The following is a 21,199-nucleotide window of genomic DNA, read 5'->3' on the forward strand; positions in this document are numbered from 1 at the left end:
ATGGGCTTAATGGCTCCTGTACACAGGACGCGGTAATGCTTCCGCGCAGCGGAAGTCCGCGACAGCCAATCAATATATTGTTTTTCCGTAAGAGCTCGAAGGTTATTACGGAAAGCAGCATATTGATTGGCTGTCGCGTGAACTTCATGCTGCAAGCATTACCGCGTCCTGTGTGCAGGAGCCATAATGAACGAAGACATAGATTCGGGAAAAGCCAGCCGGGGAATTCCCAATGTGCTTAGTTTGAGCGATGTAAAAATCTCATTTATTCGGGTATCTACCATCGTTCATGTATTATTCGTGTACTCGAATCAGTTGATCATTGCAGTGTTAACGAATTAACAGATACTTGATTGTTTTGTTACAAAATATTCCTTCGCAAGCAGCGTCGGTGGATTATTACGTGAGACAGAAAAGTACGAAATTATTCAATAATTAATTAATAAGTTATTCCCTAATCATCTTTTATAGTCTTTACTGGTTGCACTGATATGTTAACGATAATATATGTGTGTGTATATGTATATATATATTTGGCTAAAGTTACTCTTCGTGAATCTACTTTTACTCACGTTACGTCTCATAAATTGGATAATAATCGGAAATTGATAGCAAGTTGTCAGATAGATCTTTTGTTTTTACCTCATTTGGAACAATAACACTTTGCGACACTTTGAAAAATTGCAGTGCCTCGATTCACAAGAAACTACACATTTTTTTTTTTTTAATCAAATTGACGTTTTTCTTTTGACGTTATTTGAAATAATAGAAGTAAGAGTACATGTCAAAGTGCATCAAACGATTGTTCGTGATGACAAGTAGAGAAAAGCAATGGCAATTAGAATTGGCAGTGAATTCCAATTTGATGGTCAAGAATATTCGCAATAAGAAAGAATATTTGCAACCAGACCTTAGTGCTGAAATGCTCAATCTTTTTTGAAAACTAAGTGCGAGAACATTAGATGTCAGTTTACGAGGTTAAGACGTCAACGATGACGTCATCCCATTCAACAAGAGAACCATATATATACAGTACAATGAATGTCGCAGTAATTTAAAATACATAGAAAATGTCTATACGAGTGATAGCATCAATAAATATCTAATAACGAATCGCTATCTTCATGTCAAAAGATAACAAATACAAAAGAAATAACAAACATTACAAACATAATAACAAATATGATACACTATAGCTTATCTAAAATCTAAAATTTTAATCAAATTAAATTATATCAATCGTTATTGACTTTATCTATGGCTAACCATTTTATACTAATCATTGTTAAACTTTATTGATAAGAAAAAGATTGACATTCTTTTATCTTCCAAAGGGTTTTACAAACATGGCTAGAAACAATGAGACGACTACAGACCAAGATTTTGTAAGTTTTCTTTCAATATATGTAATCTGTTGTGTTAATAGTGTTAATAAATGTTACAATAAATTTAAAATTCTTGATATTATAAAAATTTGATTTGTAAGATTTATAATTAATTGTAAAATTTAATTGTATAATAATGATAGCCACTTTAGATATTTAAATATCTTGAAAATTCTAAAAGATTTAAGATATCCTTTCTCCCTTATATGTATTGATAATAAATATTATGTTTTTAATTATTTATTTGCTTTCCAGGAAGATATGAAGAATCTTGCTGTTGAGCAACAACAGTGTTTCTATGAGCTTCTTTGTGATTGCATGACATATGAACTTGACGAACACAAATACTTGAAACAAAATATTGGATATGCACTTTATGGCCCACCAAATACTGGTGAAAATGCAACAAATAGTAATGTTTATTGCAATACAGAAAATCAAAGTGAAGATGCAGATATAACTGATGCAATAGTTTATAAAAATACAACTATTATAGATAAGATATATGAAAAGATATATGAATATACAGTAAAAGTCAATGCTGATAAACCAATTTATTTTGCTATAATTTACAATATAGTAGTATGTCCTAAACTCAAAGAAGAAGATACAAATTTTGTAGTAATACCCATTCCTATTTTTAAAATTTGGAGGAGTAAGAAAACTGATACTACAAAGAAAGAAAAAGCAGCAACAAATTTAATAAAAACAGACGAAATATATATTGATACATCTGGCAGAGTATATAAAGATTGGGCAGATTACAAGACAACAAATAATCTCTTCAAATGCATAAAAAATTTAATAACAAATTTAAAAACAGACGAAATATATATATGGTATATTGATACATCTGGTAGAGTATATAAAGATTACAAGATAAATCTCTTCAAATGCATAATGGTTCTTCCAAAAGATGGCTTATACCAAGCAGATCCGTCCTGTCCAATTACAGAGGACTATTCAACAGTTTGGCTTGAGATTATGGAGTCACCTGCGTACTTATTTAATAAAGGAAATACTATCTTTGGAACTATGGCATTTGCAGCGAAATGGTTTGCACCTAAGTTAGCACCAATTTTTGGTTTTGAAACAGGTACTCAGTACGAGATACCGCTTCTCGATCAAGAAGCATTTCCACAGTGGCTTACAATCACTGGTTCAATGTTTGGCTTAGGCGTAATGGAAGGAACAGCGGCTATTTCTGCCGCTGTCTCACGCGGTATGACGGTAAACACTGCCGCAAGACTAGCATTCAATACCGTGCAAGATAGCAACTTATTCTTGAATGGCGTCGGTATTATATATCAGTATTATTGCATAAGTAGATATAGGACAGATGAGACATTTAGTTTTCTCGATGCAGTAAACTTGGCGACGCATCTTATGTTCTTTACCGGTACTGTAGTAAATATTCAGCTCACCGGAGATGTCATTAAAAATAATCAAAGCAAAATCTTTAATGACTACAGGGAAACCGTGCGCACCAAGCAACTCCGTAAACAATTTAATCGCGTCAAACGACGGGCTGCCGCGAATAATTCATGCCCAATGACCGAAAAAGCCGAAGTGATATGCTACATAAGGCATCGTAATCGGCTAATTTCTAAAACTTCTGCTGATCCTGCTACTTCTGCCACTCCTGTCACTTCTGGCTTTAATAGGGCGACAGACAATACTAACTCCCGTATGATCACGTGGGCAATTAAAAGGGGCATATTAGTAATTAATGACATTACACTCTTGGATGCTCAACTCTTTGTTGTTGAACTTATACAATCAGATAGAACTATTATTAATTCTAATCCAAGCAACATATCGAGCTCGCAAAACATTGAAGACGATTTCCGTACTACACAACTGTGGAGTATATTAAATAATTTATTGGAAAACTTCTTTAGCCCCGGGCGCAACGAAGATACGACTGAATTTATTCCATTGCTCAGAGAAATGGATTCGTTAAATGTAAACAAAAACCTTCTGAAGAAACTGTTTAATATCGCTCTCAGATTAATAATGCAACATTTCCGAGCTCCAGCAGAATTTTTATTCAAAGCGTTTAAGTTTGTCTGGTTGTATTGTAAGAGAAATTTAAGACAGTGGGGTATAAATACGTGTCTTCGTATGCAGAGCATTGCTGGTTCCAGAATTTTGCACATGATTATTACAGCACTTTTTGAAGCTGTAAATTTCGATAATCTTTATGTAGCCTTCGAAATATATCTGACATCTTGCAGAGTTACTACTAATTAAATCATAAAACAAATTAATACGCACAATAGTACACACAGCAATATAATTAATAAATTTTATAGAAATATGTGCCTTACAGTATGCTACATATCATTATGTTTCACATATTTTAGATATATATAAAAACTATTATATATGTAAAAACTATTATATTGTGAAACAAATAAAAGATATTTTCCTACATAAATTATGTATGTTCTCGTGTTTTCTACTAACAAATAATGCAGTTCTAATTAGAAAAACCAATTTATTAGAAATAGTTATTGTCTAAATTTGTATCAACTTTCATAAACCTAAACACGCCTTAGAGATTAGATTTAAATAGTGACAGATAATTGCACATTTATTTTGTGTGTAAATATAAAATTATATTTTATTGTATATTAGTACAATGGGTACTGCAAAGCAGATTTTACAATAAAATTGCGAGTTCACCTATCTGTCAAAAATTATTAGTTATTTTGACAGGTTTTTTTACCTAGTAATTATATTATTAATTATTATTATCAATTATAATTATTACATACATGACGTCTTTAAGATGTCTTATATCCCGATTTAAGACGCTTTTAGAACGTCTTAAAGGCGTCATATTTAAGACGTCTTTAAGACATTGTTTTAAGACGTTTTTCTGGCATTTTTAAGATATGACTTTTTTTAAGACGTTTTTAAGACGTCTTAAAGGTGTCATATTTAAGACGTCTTTAAGACATTGTTTTAAGACGTTTTTCTGACGTCTTCAAAACGTCTTTAGAACAATATTTTAAGACATATTTGGGAGATTTTTTATAAATTTTCTAGGTTATAATAATAAATCTGAATATTTTTTAATAATTTTCTTAATATTTATTTTTTATAATTACAATTAATAATATATAATATTTTTAATTTATAATATACATTTTTATATTATTTTTGTTTCGTATTATATATAATGCGATCTCTTGCGTGGCGCAACCATTCTTGTACAACTTTTTGTACATCATGCATCGTGCATTTTCTTTCTTCAGGTATATATGCTGAAACAATTTATAATATAATTTATTAATTACAATTATTAAGATTGTTTTGCATCTTATTATTAATCACCCAGACAGTATAATGTCCAATATCGGGCCATAAGACATCTTTAAAGCTCCTGAGGAGTCGCACCATCCATCTCTTTTTAGTGACGTCGAGCAAGAAAACGTATGCTAAAAAATCTTGCAAAGTACGATAAGATAAACAGATATATCCACAAAACGACATTTGCGATCGATTAAGTACACTTCTAAAATACTCCGTACACTTTCCTTTTATTCTAACAATCAACAGATAATTATAAAATAAATAGTGCAATCGTTTTTTCTAATCTAATTTCTTATCTAATTTAACATAATTTAATTTAATTTAATTTAATTTAACATAATTTTCTATAATTAATTTTGTTATAAAGTATTTGTGGTTTTCAAGAAAATCTAATTCTTTTACTTCTACTTTTACTTCTCTACTATATTTCAATTATATGTTTACTTTTACCTCTACTATACTTCTATTATACTATACTAATATCTTTCTAATACGTATCACCATATAATACGCGGATATTAGAAGCGTTTACGTTGCTAACTCTGTTTTGCTTTACTGAGTTCCTTCTTTTGCCGTTGTCGGTTCTGGCGGCGCTACAGATGTTGACAAATGCTTCCCAGACAGCACAAGATCTCCTGAGGACGTCCTAAGGACGTCCTGAGGACGAAGAATGTCTTCAGAATGTCCTCAGGATGTCCTCTGGATGTCCCCTGGACATCTGTGCTATTAGGGTTATAGCATGTTCGACTGGCTCTGGGTTAACCCACTCTGGATTATTCAGCCTACGTTTATTGGTCGAATAAGACTTATAAATTTTATGATTGGCTAATAGAGACTTATGACGTCATTGATCGCTCTCGGAGCGATTAACCCAGGGTCAGTCGAACACACTGTTAGAATCGCCGCTAGCAGTCCATGGTTATACAGTCAAAGGTTCTGAGAGCTCGCTATTAGCGCTACCGTGTCATTTTATCCTTGTTGTATATCTAAATCCAGCGGCACACGATGCTTGTTTTCATGCTGGATTGCTTGCTGGATGGAAATGCACCAATCAGAATAGAGTATTTCCATCCAGCAAGCAATCCAGCACGAAAACAAGCATCGGAGCTTTCCAATTACTTAACACATCTTGACACATACGTACACAAAACCAGTTTATTGGCCGCATATTATCTAAAATATCTTGTAAGATAATATACAACCAATAAACTGGTTTTGTGTAATACATAAAACTGGAAAGCACCCATCGTGTGCCACTGGCTTATGGCCTCGCAGCCAGCGCGATTTGCGACGCGACATGTGATATGCGACGCGCGATATCCAATGAGCGTAGTTTTTGCGGAATACTAGTGTGCTTATTGGATATCGCTAATCGCTTATCGTGTGTCGCATCGCGCATCGCGCTGGCTACGAGAGCCATTAAGGAGCGATAAAGATAGAAAAACGCGATAGCGTGTTCCCCGAACGCACCCTTAGTAACAGCTAGCTTGATTTATGATCGGAATTACGTTCGAATTGCACTTGATAAAGTTATGCAGTTTAAAAAATAAAAACTCTAAAAATAAACTCTTCGTTATATTTTGTTAACACTATGAGTTAAGATAGAATAAAGAAAAATGCCTGCAGGGGCAGAACATCCAGCTTCGATGCCTTTTCAAGATAGCCAATACAATTGGACAGATGATTTACCAGTTTGCAAACAATCCGGTATATTTTAATTTGTTAACTTGATAAAATATAACCTAGGAATTTTAAATATTTAATAATAATATCGACATTTTGTCAAAGGAAAGTTAATTATTTTGCAAATATTAAGAAGTACATTAAAGTATTATTAGTGATATATTTTAATTATATATTTTATATATATATATATATATATATATATGTGTGTGTGTGTGTGTCGGTATATTTTACTATTTTATATTTATTTTACGTAATAATACTATTTTATATAATATTACTTTATGTTATGCTTCAGGAGTGGGTTTCTCCACTAATCAGATCTATCGAGAAGATGGATATCGACAAGAAGAACATCCATTTGAGGATCGCAGTTTTCACTGCAGATATGATGACTCCACATTTCTTTATGGTGTATTTGATGGCCATGAAGGTACTAAAGCAGCTAACTTTGCTATGCAAAGAATAGCTGCAGAAATCTTGCTTGGACAGTTGAATGGCAAGTCAACTGATGAAGAAGTAAAGGAAGTTCTTCGGTAAGGATTGATATAAAAAATAAGTAATTCTGTTAACTGTGCACTAAATATTTATTCTCTGTACAGACAAGCATTCATAGCAGTTGAAAAAGGATACATGGAGTCAATAGGTGATTTATTGGCAGAACGTGCTAGTCTACAATTTGATATTCCTGATGGGCTAAACTCTTATGAAACATATCAAAAGTTTCCAGAGTTGGTTAGTTGTATAATATTTAGAATTATGTGATTCCTTCAATATTTGTTATTCATACAGTTTATTCTTCAGGTTGACAAGCTGAATACGCTAAATTGCGAGCTATCTACTGGAACCAGTGCTGTGGTTGCTTTAGTTTACAAAGGGCGATTGTACGTCGCAAATGTCGGTGACAGCAGAGCATTATTGTGCAAAACAGACAGCAATCAAGTATTGAGAGTCGTGCAATTAAGTGTGGATCATGATTTGAAAAACGAGGACGAGCTCTTGCGATTGTCTCAATTAGGCTTAGACATCGAATCAGTTAGACAAGGTATGTTCGATTGTTTATTCAGCCTATCTTAAAAAAAAACTTCGGTAAATAGGAACGATATGATATTGAAGGTTCTCATCTTGGAAATCAGGAAAACACACGTTGCCTCGGAAATTATCTCGTGAAAGGAGGATACAGGGAATTCGAAGAACTAGCGTCTTCCGCGCCGGAACCCATCATCGCAGAACCAGAAATCCACGGCAGTATCGAGCTGGATGAATCCTGCAGATTTTTATTGCTTATGTCACGTGGCTTGTATAAGTCGCTGGAAGAAGCCACTGGCACCGATCAAGTTAACAAAGAATTAGCTTTAATAACAGTCGAACAGGTACTGCATATGATTCAAATAATGTTCTCTATTTCCGGCTAAGATATTTTCGCATTGTAAGTGTGCTCGGGGAACACGCTACTAATGTTGCCGCATCATTCTATCTTTATCACTCTTTAGATGTACAAGAATAGAATAATGCACGGTAGCGCTAAATAACGCCGCATTTCAAAATATTCATTTCCCACGAAATATTCCCATGAAATATTCATTTCATAGGCTGCGTTCGTTTTAGCGCTTATAACGCATATAAGTATCATTTGTCCTTATTTAGTATTTGATAGAAACAAGGATGAAATAATGCTCAGTGCGTTATAAGCGTCAAAACAAACGCAGCCATAATCTCTAGCCTTTAAACTAAATAACAATGGGTGCATTCAGCGAACTGAACAGTTGCACAACAGTTGAGCAATTCGTCAATGTAATTGGTCTAGATTTAGGGATAACAGTAATAACCAATAATCGCTCACTGAGCGCTTTTTCCGCTGAACGCGCCCAATAAATGATACTTTAATACAAATCTAAAAGTCTGGCTATTTTATCATGTTGTAATTGCTTTCAATTCCAGTTCCGAGTACAATCAACCTTAACTGGCGTCGCTCAAGCGGTAGTCGATAAGACTGTGAGAATCCACCATGACGTGAACATGAGCAATACCCAGAGCACCTTGACTTCGGGCAAACGAGACGATATTACACTCTTAGTACGAAACTTCAATTTCCCGCTACCGCACGCCCTAAAGAGTCCGACCAGTCAATCGGTGAGATTCAATCCCGTGGTGCAGACCGCACCGATCAGAACCATGCCGGACAACGAGGACTTCTCCAGCACCGGCACCGGCATCACCGACGACAACTTCGACACGTCGACGACCGAGACTTCGACGACGACGACGTCGGATATGTATCCTCCTGGCGCCAGAATAACAGATCGAAACGCCAGAATTAAGCCTTACGTAGATTTCTCAGAATATTACGAGAACGTCGAGAAGAGACGGCAAGAGGGAACTCTGCCAGAAGGTATAGACTTCTAACAGTTTATTTGTGAAATGAGATATTTCAATTATCAAGAACAGCACTATAGTCATAAGCATCATCGAATGTTCCTATTATTGTAGCATATTTTTCATAGATACATTCATCTGAACACGTGATATTTATACACATTTGTGTGCAATACATAAGGTACCTATATTATGTATGATATTGCTGTATAATATTCTTTTTATCGAGATAAAATTGCCTATACTCTTGTAAATTTATTCGAAAGAAAAAGAGAAAGATTAAACCATTTGATACTGTTTATAAGTCAATCGTCAATTTTCGATCGACAGCATGTACTGCAGCTTGTTGTAGTATAAAAAATAATAAAACATTGACAAGTATACAGCCGTATGGAAAGAAGCACGAAGTTATTCTTGCCTCACAGAACATGCGACGTTAAGTGTGTCGCCTCGACTTGAAACTCAAATTAGTCCGCACATTTAGCACTTGCTACAAGACTTAAAAACATCATACACGACCACTGTATTTACACGTCACAAGAGTGTTACAGATATTTCGTTGGATTAGACTTCAGCCGTTCGAACGCGGCCTTCTCGAGGCATTCTCGGTGATCGGGATGCGCGATTTGAATTAGCGCGTTCGCCCTTTGTCGTAACGTTTTGCCGTAAAGCTGCGCCACTCCGTGCTCTGTGACTATGTAATGCGCGTGGGCTCTCGTGACCACCACTCCGGCTCCTGTGATACAAATTTGTCAGAATTGATCAAGCTTGTAAGGCTCGTAATTAAGTCTTTAAATACTAATATCTCACTTGGAACTTTTCTCAAGTAAAATACATTTGAATTTAAAGTTATATGTGAGTTTTTCAGTTGAATTATCAGTACAGATGTAATGCAATATGTGACATAAAAGTGATTCATTTAGAAAACTTAGATCTAACTTTAAAACTAGCATTAAGACCTGACTTGCATCAACATTATTTTGGTTTTAAACATATATCTATCTTTATCTTTCTTTCTAAATAAATAAAGACAGATATGTATATTAAAATTTCGTTTAAAACCAAAATAACGTTGGCGCAACCGGGCCTAAGACTCCTTTTGTAGCTCGCCGACCATGTCAGATTTGTGACGTCAGAAGCGAGGAATGGCATGCTGATGAAAGTTGTGTGCCATTTCTGAATAAAGATAAATATAGATGAAAAAGCATTTGAGATTGCTTGAGCACACTTGTAAAACAGGGTCTATAATAGAAGTCGTAGAAATTGACCAATCGCGATCGAGAAGAATAATCGACCGCGATTGGTCAATTTCTACGATTTACGACTTTATGATTTCTATTGTAGACCCCGTTAAAATTGTCCGAAAGGTATCCCTTTCCTCTGATGATCAATAGTCATATAATAAATGGCGAAATGATAAAATGAGTTTGTTTTGTCTGCATACCTCATTTCACTATTTATTATACGGCTATTTATTAATCGTCAGGGAAAAAGAATACCTTTTCGACAATTTTATAAGTATACTTAAACAGTCTCAAATGCTCTTTCGTCCATATTTATCTTTATTTAAAAATGACAGTATGCCATTCCTCGCTTCTGGTGTCACAAATTCAACATGGCTGTGGTAAAAGAGCCTTAATAGTTACCTGAAATTAATTGTTACCTGAAATTTATCTCATGTGAGATATTCAGTTCTTTATTCAGAGTTAGATCGAAGTTTTCTTCAATTGTTTATATAATATATATGACATTTTATACCTGTAATCGCGATTCAACTAAAATCTCATCGAATTCTAAACTTAAATTTTAATATCTCATCTGAGGCAAGTTTCAAATAACGATTAATACGGGCTTAGACTCAAATATGAGTATCCCACTTGAAACAAAAAAATTTGAATTATTTAAATTAACTTCACATTTAAATCTGATTATCTTACATGGCAAGTTTCAAGTAACAACTGTTAATATAGGAACCTTAATAATGCAACAGAAATTTTGTTCATCAAATCACTGTCTCGTACCGCTTTTTAACACCGGTTGTATTTTACTCTCCCCGTTGCTAGTGACCGAGGGGAAAGCAATGATGGCTCTTCCATTGCCGTCTTGACCCTTCGCCGCGCCTTGAATGAAATCCAACTGGCCTCCGAAGCCGGAGTATATCTTACAGCCCAGACTGTCCGAGCACACTTGCCCAGTGATGTCCATTTCGATGCAGGAATTGATGGCCGTCATCTTCGGCTGCATCGAGATCACTCGAGGGTCGTTCACGTAATTAATCGCCAGCATCTCTAACATGACGATCGCAACGAGAACAGTAACGAGGATGCTCGTGTGAGACCTCCCGTTTAAACCAGTTATTATAGTTACCGACGAGTGGATTGGCGTGCAAGAAATCGTACAGTTTCTTCGTGCCAACTGCCATCGAACTAACCATGCGACCTCGGTGCTTGATCTTATTCTTGTTCGTAATGGTACCAAGCTCGACAAGGTCGACCATCGCGTCACCAAGTATCTCTGAATGTATACCCAAATCTTTATGGTTCTTCAAAGCGTGTAGCACCGCGTCGGGAATGTTGCCTATGCCGAGTTGCAACGTCGCACCGTCTTCGACCAGTCGTTGCGCGATGATTTTGCCGATCTCCTGCTCGAGATCATTGGGTTGCATGTTCGCCACGGAGGGCAGAGGGCAATCGTACCTCACTGCCAAGTCGAAATGACTCGAATGAATGATCGTGTCGCCGTATGTCCTCGGCATGTGCTCGTTCACTTGCGCTGCGAAAGAAATATTAACAAAATAGCATTAATTGTTTTTTTTATTTTTATGTGTTACTTTAATATTTTATATTTTTTTAAATTCTTAATAGTAAAACGTTGGAGTACTTTATTATACCTTAAAAAAAAAAAATATATATATATATATATACTCTCTCTCACTTTATTATTTAAAATTATTTAATTGTATTACTTAATGGTATTTTTATACTTTAGTATTATATGAAGGTCTCAGAAGCTAAATTAATAGACTCCAGTTTTCATAAGTCTCTTAATTTTGAAAAGTTAAGCACAGTATCAAACTATCATATGTGTAAAATTAAGAAATTTACCAAAAGTAAAGTTGATTAGTTTGGATTTCAGAGGCTCACACATATAACGATGGTATAATTATTAAGTAATTCACGACACGAACCAATGATGACTTTCGCGGTGCAGACCGCAGCACGGGTGCAATCCGCGCCGACTCCTAGCGAACAGAATCCACGCGCGTCCGGCATGCTCACGTGAATCAACGCGATGTCAGGCACAAGCCTCTTATCGTAGAACAATTTCGGCGCCTCGTGCAGGAACACCGGGATATAGTCCGCTCGTCCATCGTTCACCGCCTCCCTGACATTAGCGCCGACGTACAGACTGATGGATCTGAAGTGCTCTTGAATGTAAGATTATGCGTTACTCATTCCATTGGTAACAACTCACGTCATAATACTACGAATATCGTACTCTCAAGTTCCGGATTGGCGAACGGCGCGTCTCCCTCGAGGCTCATGTGCAACAACCGGACGCCGCGTAGATTGTTGCACAGCCCGTGCTCGGTCATGCCGCGCACAAGCTCAATCGGCGTGGCCGCGCCTCCTTGTATGAAAACCAAGTGCTCTGAAAATATTTATAAAAACAGCTTAACAGCAACAATCTTTTTCAAAATAATAAGTTGGATACAATCTTTTTCAAAATAATAAGCTGGATTCAAAATAATAAGTTGGATACAATATATACTGTAGTAAATGTTACTCGTTTCGAGTATTTTGTAAGTTTATATATCCATAAATCTATCACAAGTTCAATCTATCATAAGCATCAAATTCAATACGTTCTAAATCTTGGTAAGTAAGCATTTAAATTAAAAATATTAAATTCAAATAAAAATTCGGTTCACTTACACAAAATCAAACCAACCTTTTTCTTTGATAAAGTTTTATAATATTCTTGTAAAGAAAATAAGTTTTTTTTAGTATAAAATAATTATTAAGCTTTTCTCAAATTTGTGCTTTTTATATTTTAAGACAATCAAGAAAATATTCTTTGTTGAAGTAATCATTACTTAAAAGATAAATAATCGCAGTTTTCTTAGCAGTAAAATATTTTTCTCTGTGTAGAGGTAAAGTTGTAGTTAAATTTGTTAGTTTTATAATCTTAACATGATATGAGAGTAGAGAGATAAATTTTGCAAAGAATCACTGGATAATTAAAAAGTTTCTGCCATAGTATGGCAATAAGCACCAAAGTTTAACAGAAACACGCATAAAATAGAAAAAGAATAGCTAAATTTACAATTTCATACTCCTAACGTAATATATATTAATAGAGATATAAATTTAAATAATTACCAAGTAATTAAGAATTGTTTTACTACGTAATTTATGATTATGAGCACCTGAGTTTATGATCTTCACTGCGTCTTCCACACAAACCCATTTTGGACATCGTTTCAACGGTTGGAAAGGTTCCCTCGTCACATATCGGCGTTTGCACAAGCACAGAGGTTTCGCGTGGCAAATTTTTCCAAGCGCCGATCTTAGATTCCGGAACATCTTTTCATCGTTTTGAAGTCGATTTTACGTGTAGCAAACGACGGAGGGACGAGACTCGTGAGAGATCTTTCGTTAATAACACGATGAGTCTAATAGACTGTGAAAATGAAAATTCGCACGATACATGCATCGGCTAAAAAAAAGATCTCGCAGACCATAAACGTAAAAAAAAAACTAATCCGCCGCCATCTCAACTTAAAAACATTTTGAACATCTGAGTTGAGACGGCATTCGATTTTTCGACGACGTTCGTGATTGGCTGTCAAAACTATCGATTCGAACAAACGCTTTCGTACAAATGCGTTGCGGGTTTTTTTTCTTCTTCTCCTTCCAATTAGAGAATACACGAAAGGAAATATGGTGTGCAATAAAATACCAACGATATCAGCGTTCTCACTATATTACTCGTTTGCATAATGGTACTTCGGTTACATCATTACGATGTAATGATAACATTGTGAAAATTATACAAAGGAACATCGACAGATTTAATATAAAAAATGTTTACATTTCGGAATGCGGTGCCATACGCGCCATACTTTTATTTGTCTGAACCGTGTCTCAACGCGCGAACACGTCTCCCTGATGATATATATTATAAAAAACACGCGTGGTTTAATGTCTAACGTGTAACAAGCGTGATATCGCACGCATTACTGATTCTTATGTAAATAATGTTAAAATTTAATTTAGTACGCATTATTCTTTCTCTCTCTCTCTCTCTTTCTCTCAATCTCGCTCTCTCTCTCCCTCTCATTCTAGGTAGACCTTAAAGTCAGGCTGACGAATTGTCTTCAGGCAAGAGAGCACGAATATCGTACAAAGAGAAGACACTTCGTTTCCCGTTGTATGCGGATAAAACACGCGAACGCACGATCGATCATAAAATGCTATCGAATAACATGTTTCTGTGAGACGCGCTTTTTCGGCTTACGGCGCGGGCATCACTTTAAGGCGTTCGAAGGCCGATTTTTCCAGGGCCTCTCTGTGGTCGGGATGAGCCACCTTGATCAACTCATACGCCCGTTGCTGAAGACTCTTGCCGAACAAACTGGCGATACCCTGCTCCGTCACGACATACCGCGCCACTGCTCTGTTGGTAACTACTCCAGCTCCTGTGAACGTAACGTGGACGTTAAAAGCCGAAAAAATAGCAGTAACAATATTAATAGCAAAAAACTAATAACAAAAATGTTTTTAACACAACTATATTCTCCAGAAAACGACTTACTGATTGTTTCTAATAAAATATTTTTTTAATAATGTGGAGAACACAAATGTCATCGACAAAGTTAGGAAAACTATTTACCATGAATAAGCTACTAACAATAACTGTATTATTAGCAAAAATAAAAAGAGTAACTCTTTATTTAACAAATTTTTAAAAATTTAAGGAAAAAATTGTGTTTAAATGAAGTAAATGTGATGTCTTCTGAATACAATTGTATTGTTTTCAAAATATTATTTAAAAAATATATCTTCAACGATTTTTATCATATAGTTGCAAAAACTTAAACTACTGAAATACCGACGAACAGAACAGATAATCGAATGTTGTTCCAGAGTGAACAATGTTAATAAATGCGCCCTGTATCTATTATTCTTGCTTAGAAGACATTCTAATGTTGCTTGAGAGAGCCATTGCCAAATAAAGAGTTAACAGTCAGCGTGACGTAAAGAAGTCATTCCGACAGCTTCCACCCACTTACCCAGCGTCAGAACCGGCTGTATTTTGCTGTGGCCCTTGGCAGTAACCGATTGGAGCGCTATGATCGGTTTTCCCAGTTGATCCTCACTCATTGCCGAGCCCATGATGAAGTCCAGCTGACCGCCGAAGCCGGAGTACATCCTCGTCCCGATACTGTCCGAGCATATCTGACCAGTGATGTCCACCTCGATACACGAATTGATGGCAGTCATCTTAGGTTGTTTGGCAACTATTCTGGGGTCATTGACGTAATCCACTACCAGCATTTCTGTAAAAGGACGAATCGGCCATTGATATTCGAGAACGGTAATGTTGAAAGACAGAAGAAGCATATCAGCGACGTGAGACGAATACTCACCTATGAAGGGGTTGTTGTGCATGAAATTATAAAGCTTCTCCGAGCCTACACAAAACGAGCCGACGATTCTGCCCTTGTGCATTTTCTTCTGATTGTTCGTGATGCAGCCTTTGTTCACGAGATCCACCACACCGTCGCTGAACATCTCGCTGTGGATCCCGAGGTCCTTGTGATTGCCCAACAACGAGAGCACGGCGTCGGGTATGCTGCCGATACCCAACTGCAACGTGGCGCCGTCCACAACGAGATTCTCGGCGATGTGCTTGCCGATCATCTGCTCGGCCTTCGAGGGCGCTTTCACGGGGTGGACCGGCAGCGGTTGGTGATGTTCCACGGCGAAGTCCAAGTGGCTGACGTGTATGATGGCGTCGCCGAAGGTCCTAGGCATGTGCTTATTGACTAACGCTGCAATGATCGTGAACAACACAGTCCCTTTAAATGATGTCTCTCGGCAGGACAAGCATTCGAGGAAATGCAATTCGCCTTCGGAGATTTACCTACGATACGTTTGGAATGACTCACGGCGGACCGAACGCTGTCCACGCTGGTGCCGAGCGAGCAGTAACCTTTGTCGTCCGGCGGCGACACGTGGATAAGGGAGATGTCGGGTTTGATGTAGCCCTGGTTAAATAAACGCGGGATCTCGTGCAGAAAAATGGGAATACAGTCGGCGGTACCAGCATTCACCGCGGGCCGCACGTTGCCACCGATGAATAAGCTGATGGATCGGAAGTGTTCTGAACATACAAAAGATACAAGACGCATTGTTAGATTTACAGCGTATCCCTGAGTCAAGGTTTGCAAAATTCCGCATTTTTTTTATAAAATACATGCCAGCGGTAAAAACTGGTATTTTCCACAAAAAATCGGCAAAAACTGATCTTTTATATTAAAAATGATAAAACAAATACTTAATTATAATCTTAATTATATTCTTTCGAGCAGAAACTGAACTCTTTCCAAAATCATTCTTTTTTTTAACCGAAAATATGAATGTCGAAATGTGATGGAAAGCATTAAGTAAAAATGATCATCTTTCAGCAGATTTTACTAATTTCGTCATGCACTTACACAACTGTCCGGCGAGTTCCGCGTCAATTGAAAGAGTGTTTTCCAAAGCTTTATCCCCTCTCCTTCTCCCCAAATAAAATCCGTAATAGATTAGGAATTAATACAGTAAAAAATTAGTACAAGATTAGTTACAAGATGTTGAATGGTAAAGGCGAACCAAATCTGTACTGGTAAATATTTTTAATTCTATTGTTGTTTTTTTCATTAAAAATTAATATAAAAATTAATATTAGTAATTAGTAATATATTTACATATGTCCAATGTTTTAATGAATTAAAAAAGACTTTTTACTTTTTTATATTGGTTTCATTTTTCTTTTAACTAAAGGGATTAGTATGGAGATTAAATGGATTAGTATTATTAATTAAAGAAAAATATCTTTTTACACAAAGTTGTATAAATATATAAATAAAATGGTATAAACATATAAGTCATTTTTATAGTTATTATAATTTTTGCCAATTTATTCTATTGAATAAAATCTGAGACGGTAATAAATTCCGAGCCGGAATTTACCACAGTTTTTTCCACATACTGTATTTTTCCGACCAAACCTGCTCTGAGCATATATACGTTCATTAATATTGAAGTCGACATTAGTCAAATGTTAATCGAATCTTAATCTTAATTGTATATGATATTTTCCTCGACAAAAGTACCCGCTTGAAAACTAGAAGTAACTAAAAGATGCAGATATAACGAATTCATTTACTGTGCATTTCATAAGAAGAATTATGAAATGTAAATCGCACAAGGCGAGATATGTGACGCAGAAGAACACGTGGAACAAAACAGCACATTCAGTGGCGAGCTGTTTACAAGATATTTTTGAAAGACGGAGAAGAGATTGTATAGCGAACACCGCGACATACTTGCGTTTTCTGGCTTGGCGAACGGAGCGGCCCCCTCGAGATGCATGTGATATAAACGGACGTTCCTCACATCGCAGCGTACCCCATAGTCGGTCATCGCTCTCAACAATTCAACGGGTGTCGCCGCAGCGCCCTGAATGTACACCTCCTGATCTGCAAAAAAAGAATCTAACGTTAGAGAAAATCCTGACTGACTTCTCCCCTCATTAAGATACACATTGTTAAATTTATGACACGCGTTCCTGAAGCATTCAATAAGAATTAATGCAAAATTGAAATTTTTGATGGTACAAATTAGTACAAATTCGGGCCTTTCTATTTACGTATTTGTTTTTCTTTTTTTTATGATTCTGTAAACTTAATATTAAGCTGGCACCAATGTTTTTTTCCAAAACAGTACGAGGTATAAAACTTTTTTGGCTATACAAATTAGTACAAAATGGGTATTAAATAATGTAGTAGATCAGATTTAATTCTGTTGATTTAGTCCTTTAGGGAGGTTCAGAATTGAAAATTTCATCTCAACAGAAATCCCAATTAAAATAAAGATTCCTCCAAGGAGACACAGATTCATATGTGATGCAATTTTATGTTTTAAACTATCGTGAAATAATACTAGAGATTTGCAAAAATTCGTCGTATCACCGAGATAACTTCATTACCTGGCAAGATGGATCATTTTACAGAGAATCACAATATTACCTGAAAAAGATGACATGAAATGTTAGATAACTACTGATACTTAGACTGAACATTGCATGCGGTGCTTTGTCATTATCAAGTTATTATTAAGTCATTATCAAGTTATTAACAAGAGAAATATGGCTAAAATTCGAACTTTTGCAAACTTTACAATAACAAAATCGTATCATAACATTACTTAACGTATTATCTAATATTATTTAATATTAATTATGTAAACAAAGATATCTCTTATTAATCAGCTATTACTGATAAGTGGAGAAGTTTCTCTCATATGCTTGTCATGTGAGTCTTATCGGGATCTTAATTAAGCATGAAGCAACATAAATATCTATAAATTCGGTTGCTCTGACATTGTGCATACACTATATAAATCATACATTGAAGAAATGCTTTTGCACTGCCACATATAAACTAATTATCATCCAATCGTCAGTTTATCTTATCGATCGGTTAACTCTTATCATAGTATCGCAACTACAAATGGTACACATTTAAGATCTATCATCTAACACTATGATGAGAAAGAGAGAAAACAAGTGTTTTTAGAAATTCCTTTTCTACATAACAATACATATTTTTTCTTAATGATCAGTTGATATGTATTTAGTGCGTATTTTAAAAAGACTTTTACGTTGTTTATTTAAAATTTATATTTTATGACAAGCTAGCCCTGAAAGATGTCGAACAATGTGATTACATCGCCCAGATGATTACTCCTGAACGATTAATCCGAAGTCAACGAAGTAAAGATTTTTAGAAACTTTTTAGAAAGTGATTTCGTTTATACGTAAAGGGGAGTTTTAAGAAAAGTTTTATTTTCACAAAATGACAGATTTTACAAAAAAAGATTACGAATTTTCGGCAAAAATCAGTCAGTTTTTTGTATGTTTCTCAGTAAGTTTTCGAGAAAAAAAATTCGTACGTACAAACGGAAAGAATTCAATTGCAAAGAATTTGCCGCAAGGTAGAATCGGATCAATAGCTTTCTAAATATCTTCCAGGCTAGTTTTAAAAAGATAGATCTGGACAAAAATATGCGTTCAAAATCATTTTTTGAAATCTCTACCGTCGTGGTATTTTTCCCCTTGAAAGAGGACTAAACTAGTTTGTGAAATAGCTGTGGAATAAACCGAAAAAAACCACAAAATGGCAAGCGAAAATTTATATTCTCTCCTATGTGCGACGCAGGATATTTTTATCCCGTAAATCTTATATTGGAACGCGATCACGCATGCTACGTATAACACGTCTCCTATTCTACACACACACTACACACACGCACAGACACACACACACACACACACACACACACACACACACACACACACAGACACACACACACACACACACACACAGACACACACACACACACACACACACATATATATATATATATATATATATATGTATATATACGCTCTTTATATTCGATAATAATTTTATTTTTTTTTTTATTGATACACATTACGGAAGTCACCATGGAGAGAGAATCAGGAAGATGTTTACGTCACAGGACCTCTCACCCGAAATAAAATAATTTATTATGCAAAAGGCCGCTAACGCGTCAAACTTTGTTTTGCGGCGAGTTATATTTAAGCGAGAGCTAGACTTTGATATTCGCGTATACGCACGCACGCACACACATAGCCACATATCTGCATATACGTATACACGTACACGTATCGAGGTCAGTGTTGGTAACCAATCCTCATTCTTAATCTACACAGCTGCTCGCGGTTTTTTATTTCTTTTTTCTTCAGCATTACTCGTGATTTATCACAGCACGGAAAGCGTATCGCAATCGCATCGCATGCCTAATAAGAATTCCAGGCTCACATCGCAAGGCTTATCATGAAGCAAGGACTGTTTCAACTCTGGAGGGATACTGAAAGTGTCATTAAGAGCGGCAAGGTCATTTTACGACAGAGTGATATCACTTTTGAGCAGTAGCGGATTAATCGCATGAAAACCTGATACTCCGTACACGACAACGTCTACATTCTCTGCGCAATCCTTAGACGCAGACTTCGCCAAAAAAAATATAAAAAATGACCGAAAATCGGAGAGGTGTCGCTTGACAAATAACGGCGCCGCACATTTCCTGGTCGCTGTTACACGGCTACCAAGCGTTTACAGCTGCTCAATGTCAGGCGATTGTCAATTTCCTTTTCAGTAGAAATAACAGAGAAACGAGAAACGTGTTTCTGCAATACAACGAGCAAACTAATCGCACTCGCTGTTTGTCGAGCTCATCTTTTGTACTTCAAACATGACACGTGTTGCTTTTCATAACACACAAGTCATTTTAAACTTGATACAGTGGCTTGATAAGTGGCACATTAATTTTATCGCGCAAGTGATAACGAAATTTCGTTATAATCTTAATAATCGGTGCAAGCGCAATACGTCAATATTATATTGATGATAAATTCGAGTTTCAGTCCACTATCAATATTATCATTTGAGGTTAAATCACAAGCGTTTACATGACGAAATTCTATTTTATTGGATTTTATAAGGTCTTATTTCCCCAAAATTTTCCTATTAAACTATTCCTATCTCTATTCCTATATTTCCTATCTCTTAGGTTTATTGAGCACACATTGGAAATAACTTCCTATATTTCCTATCTCTTAGGTTTGTTGAGCACACATTGGAAATAACTTTAGTCTTTCTGAAACCAAATTTAAAAGAATCATCACGTTCGAAACCTTCAATATTTTTCATTAACGCAAGGTAGGTACACCAATTCTTAGACACGAATTTGATTCTTATTGTTTTAGTCTTCAAATACGCATAATTTTCTACATTTCTTCCTTTAAACTTTCAATATTTCTTTCAACTAAGAGAAAAAATATTTAAGAAATAAAAAATATTCGATGGGTACTAATAACATATTAACTTTTGTATATACACAATATTTTTCAAACAAAAAAATTTCTTTAAGATCTCAGATTTAAAAAAAAACAATTGTAAATTCTATTTAAACAAAAGAATTTAGATTTAAGTAAATATATTATTAGTAATAAATATTTTCCGTCGAATAAATATTTTTATTTTTATTTTTAACTATTTTTCTCTGAATATATATATATATATATATATATATATATATATATATATATATATATAT

General features: G+C 35.4%; 4 protein-coding genes and 1 long non-coding RNA gene across 10 annotated transcripts in view; 2 read left to right on the top strand and 3 right to left on the bottom strand.

Annotated features, from left to right (window-relative positions):
* The first annotated feature begins 138 nt into the window (after nt 1-138).
* On the top strand, nt 139-3,774 carry LOC116846092. Of its 5 annotated transcripts, XM_032819512.1 has the most exons (4): nt 144-252; nt 329-416; nt 1,335-1,385; nt 1,641-3,772. In XM_032819512.1, the coding sequence occupies exons 3-4, from the start codon at nt 1,347-1,349 to the stop codon at nt 3,636-3,638; spliced, it is 2,037 nt and encodes a 678-aa protein (XP_032675403.1). In that variant the 5' UTR covers nt 144-252; nt 329-416; nt 1,335-1,346; the 3' UTR covers nt 3,639-3,772. The 5 variants fall into 5 exon arrangements, with proteins under 5 accessions (XP_032675402.1, XP_032675403.1, XP_032675401.1 ...); XM_032819511.1 differs by having other exon boundaries at nt 139-416; XM_032819510.1 differs by lacking the exons at nt 144-252; nt 329-416 and adding an exon at nt 500-611 and having other exon boundaries at nt 1,641-3,774.
* Nucleotides 3,775-4,459: 685 nt separating this feature from the next.
* On the bottom strand, nt 4,460-5,238 carry LOC116846086. The gene is made up of 2 exons (XR_004378393.1): nt 4,728-5,238; nt 4,460-4,657 (listed from the first exon to the last, which is right to left on the bottom strand). It is a non-coding gene; the product is annotated as an uncharacterized LOC116846086 (long non-coding RNA).
* Nucleotides 5,239-6,009: 771 nt separating this feature from the next.
* Nucleotides 6,010-9,148, top strand: LOC116846044 (TGF-beta-activated kinase 1 and MAP3K7-binding protein 1-like). The gene is made up of 6 exons (XM_032819380.1): nt 6,010-6,413; nt 6,688-6,925; nt 6,992-7,124; nt 7,194-7,434; nt 7,506-7,762; nt 8,331-9,148. Exons 1-6 carry the CDS (start codon nt 6,323-6,325, stop codon nt 8,793-8,795), a joined length of 1,425 nt encoding a protein of 474 aa, XP_032675271.1. The 5' UTR covers nt 6,010-6,322; the 3' UTR covers nt 8,796-9,148.
* A 124-nt stretch (nt 9,149-9,272) lies between these two features.
* On the bottom strand, nt 9,273-13,583 carry LOC116846045 (4-hydroxybutyrate coenzyme A transferase-like). The gene is made up of 6 exons (XM_032819381.1): nt 13,195-13,583; nt 12,264-12,416; nt 11,953-12,192; nt 11,133-11,537; nt 10,787-11,053; nt 9,273-9,501 (listed from the first exon to the last, which is right to left on the bottom strand). Exons 1-6 carry the CDS (start codon nt 13,349-13,351, stop codon nt 9,311-9,313), a joined length of 1,413 nt encoding a protein of 470 aa, XP_032675272.1. The 5' UTR covers nt 13,352-13,583; the 3' UTR covers nt 9,273-9,310.
* A 152-nt stretch (nt 13,584-13,735) lies between these two features.
* LOC116846042 (4-hydroxybutyrate coenzyme A transferase-like) overlaps nt 13,736-21,199 on the bottom strand; it is a 10,931-nt gene continuing 3,467 nt past the window's right edge. Inside the window, exons 2-6 of one of the 2 annotated variants that reach the window (XM_032819378.1) lie at nt 17,362-17,514; nt 15,915-16,154; nt 15,418-15,822; nt 15,061-15,327; nt 13,736-14,466 (exon numbers count right to left, since the gene is read on the bottom strand). In XM_032819378.1, the coding sequence (XP_032675269.1) occupies nt 14,282-14,466; nt 15,061-15,327; nt 15,418-15,822; nt 15,915-16,154; nt 17,362-17,514 (1,250 nt within the window). In that variant the 3' untranslated portion in view covers nt 13,736-14,281. Of the gene's footprint in view, nt 14,467-15,060; nt 15,823-15,914; nt 16,155-17,361; nt 17,515-21,199 lie in introns of both variants that reach the window. The other variant, XM_032819376.1, reaches the window with a different exon arrangement.

This window comes from Odontomachus brunneus, unplaced genomic scaffold (assembly GCF_010583005.1).
Source record: "Odontomachus brunneus isolate Ranch 3 - 2012 unplaced genomic scaffold, Obru_v1 Obru_scaffold_060, whole genome shotgun sequence".
Lineage (NCBI taxonomy): Eukaryota > Metazoa > Arthropoda > Insecta > Hymenoptera > Formicidae > Odontomachus > Odontomachus brunneus.

Coding starts and splice junctions, on each gene's coding strand:
- LOC116846092 (XM_032819511.1), top strand. CDS start 1,347: ATGGCTAGAAACAATGAGACGACTACAGACCAAGATTTT. Junction 1,386..1,640: donor CGACTACAGACCAAGATTTT/GTAAGTTTTCTT, acceptor TTTGCTTTCCAG/GAAGATATGAAGAATCTTGC.
- LOC116846044 (XM_032819380.1), top strand. CDS start 6,323: ATGCCTGCAGGGGCAGAACATCCAGCTTCGATGCCTTTTCAAGATAGC. Junction 6,414..6,687: donor ACCAGTTTGCAAACAATCCG/GTATATTTTAAT, acceptor GTTATGCTTCAG/GAGTGGGTTTCTCCACTAAT. Junction 7,763..8,330: donor CTTTAATAACAGTCGAACAG/GTACTGCATATG, acceptor TTTCAATTCCAG/TTCCGAGTACAATCAACCTT.
- LOC116846045 (XM_032819381.1), bottom strand. CDS start 13,351: ATGTTCCGGAATCTAAGATCGGCGCTTGGAAAAATTTGCCACGCGAAA. Junction 12,193..12,263: donor CGCCAATCCGGAACTTGAGA/GTACGATATTCG, acceptor CTTACATTCAAG/AGCACTTCAGATCCATCAGT. Junction 11,538..11,952: donor CACCGCGAAAGTCATCATTG/GTTCGTGTCGTG, acceptor TTTCTTTCGCAG/CGCAAGTGAACGAGCACATG.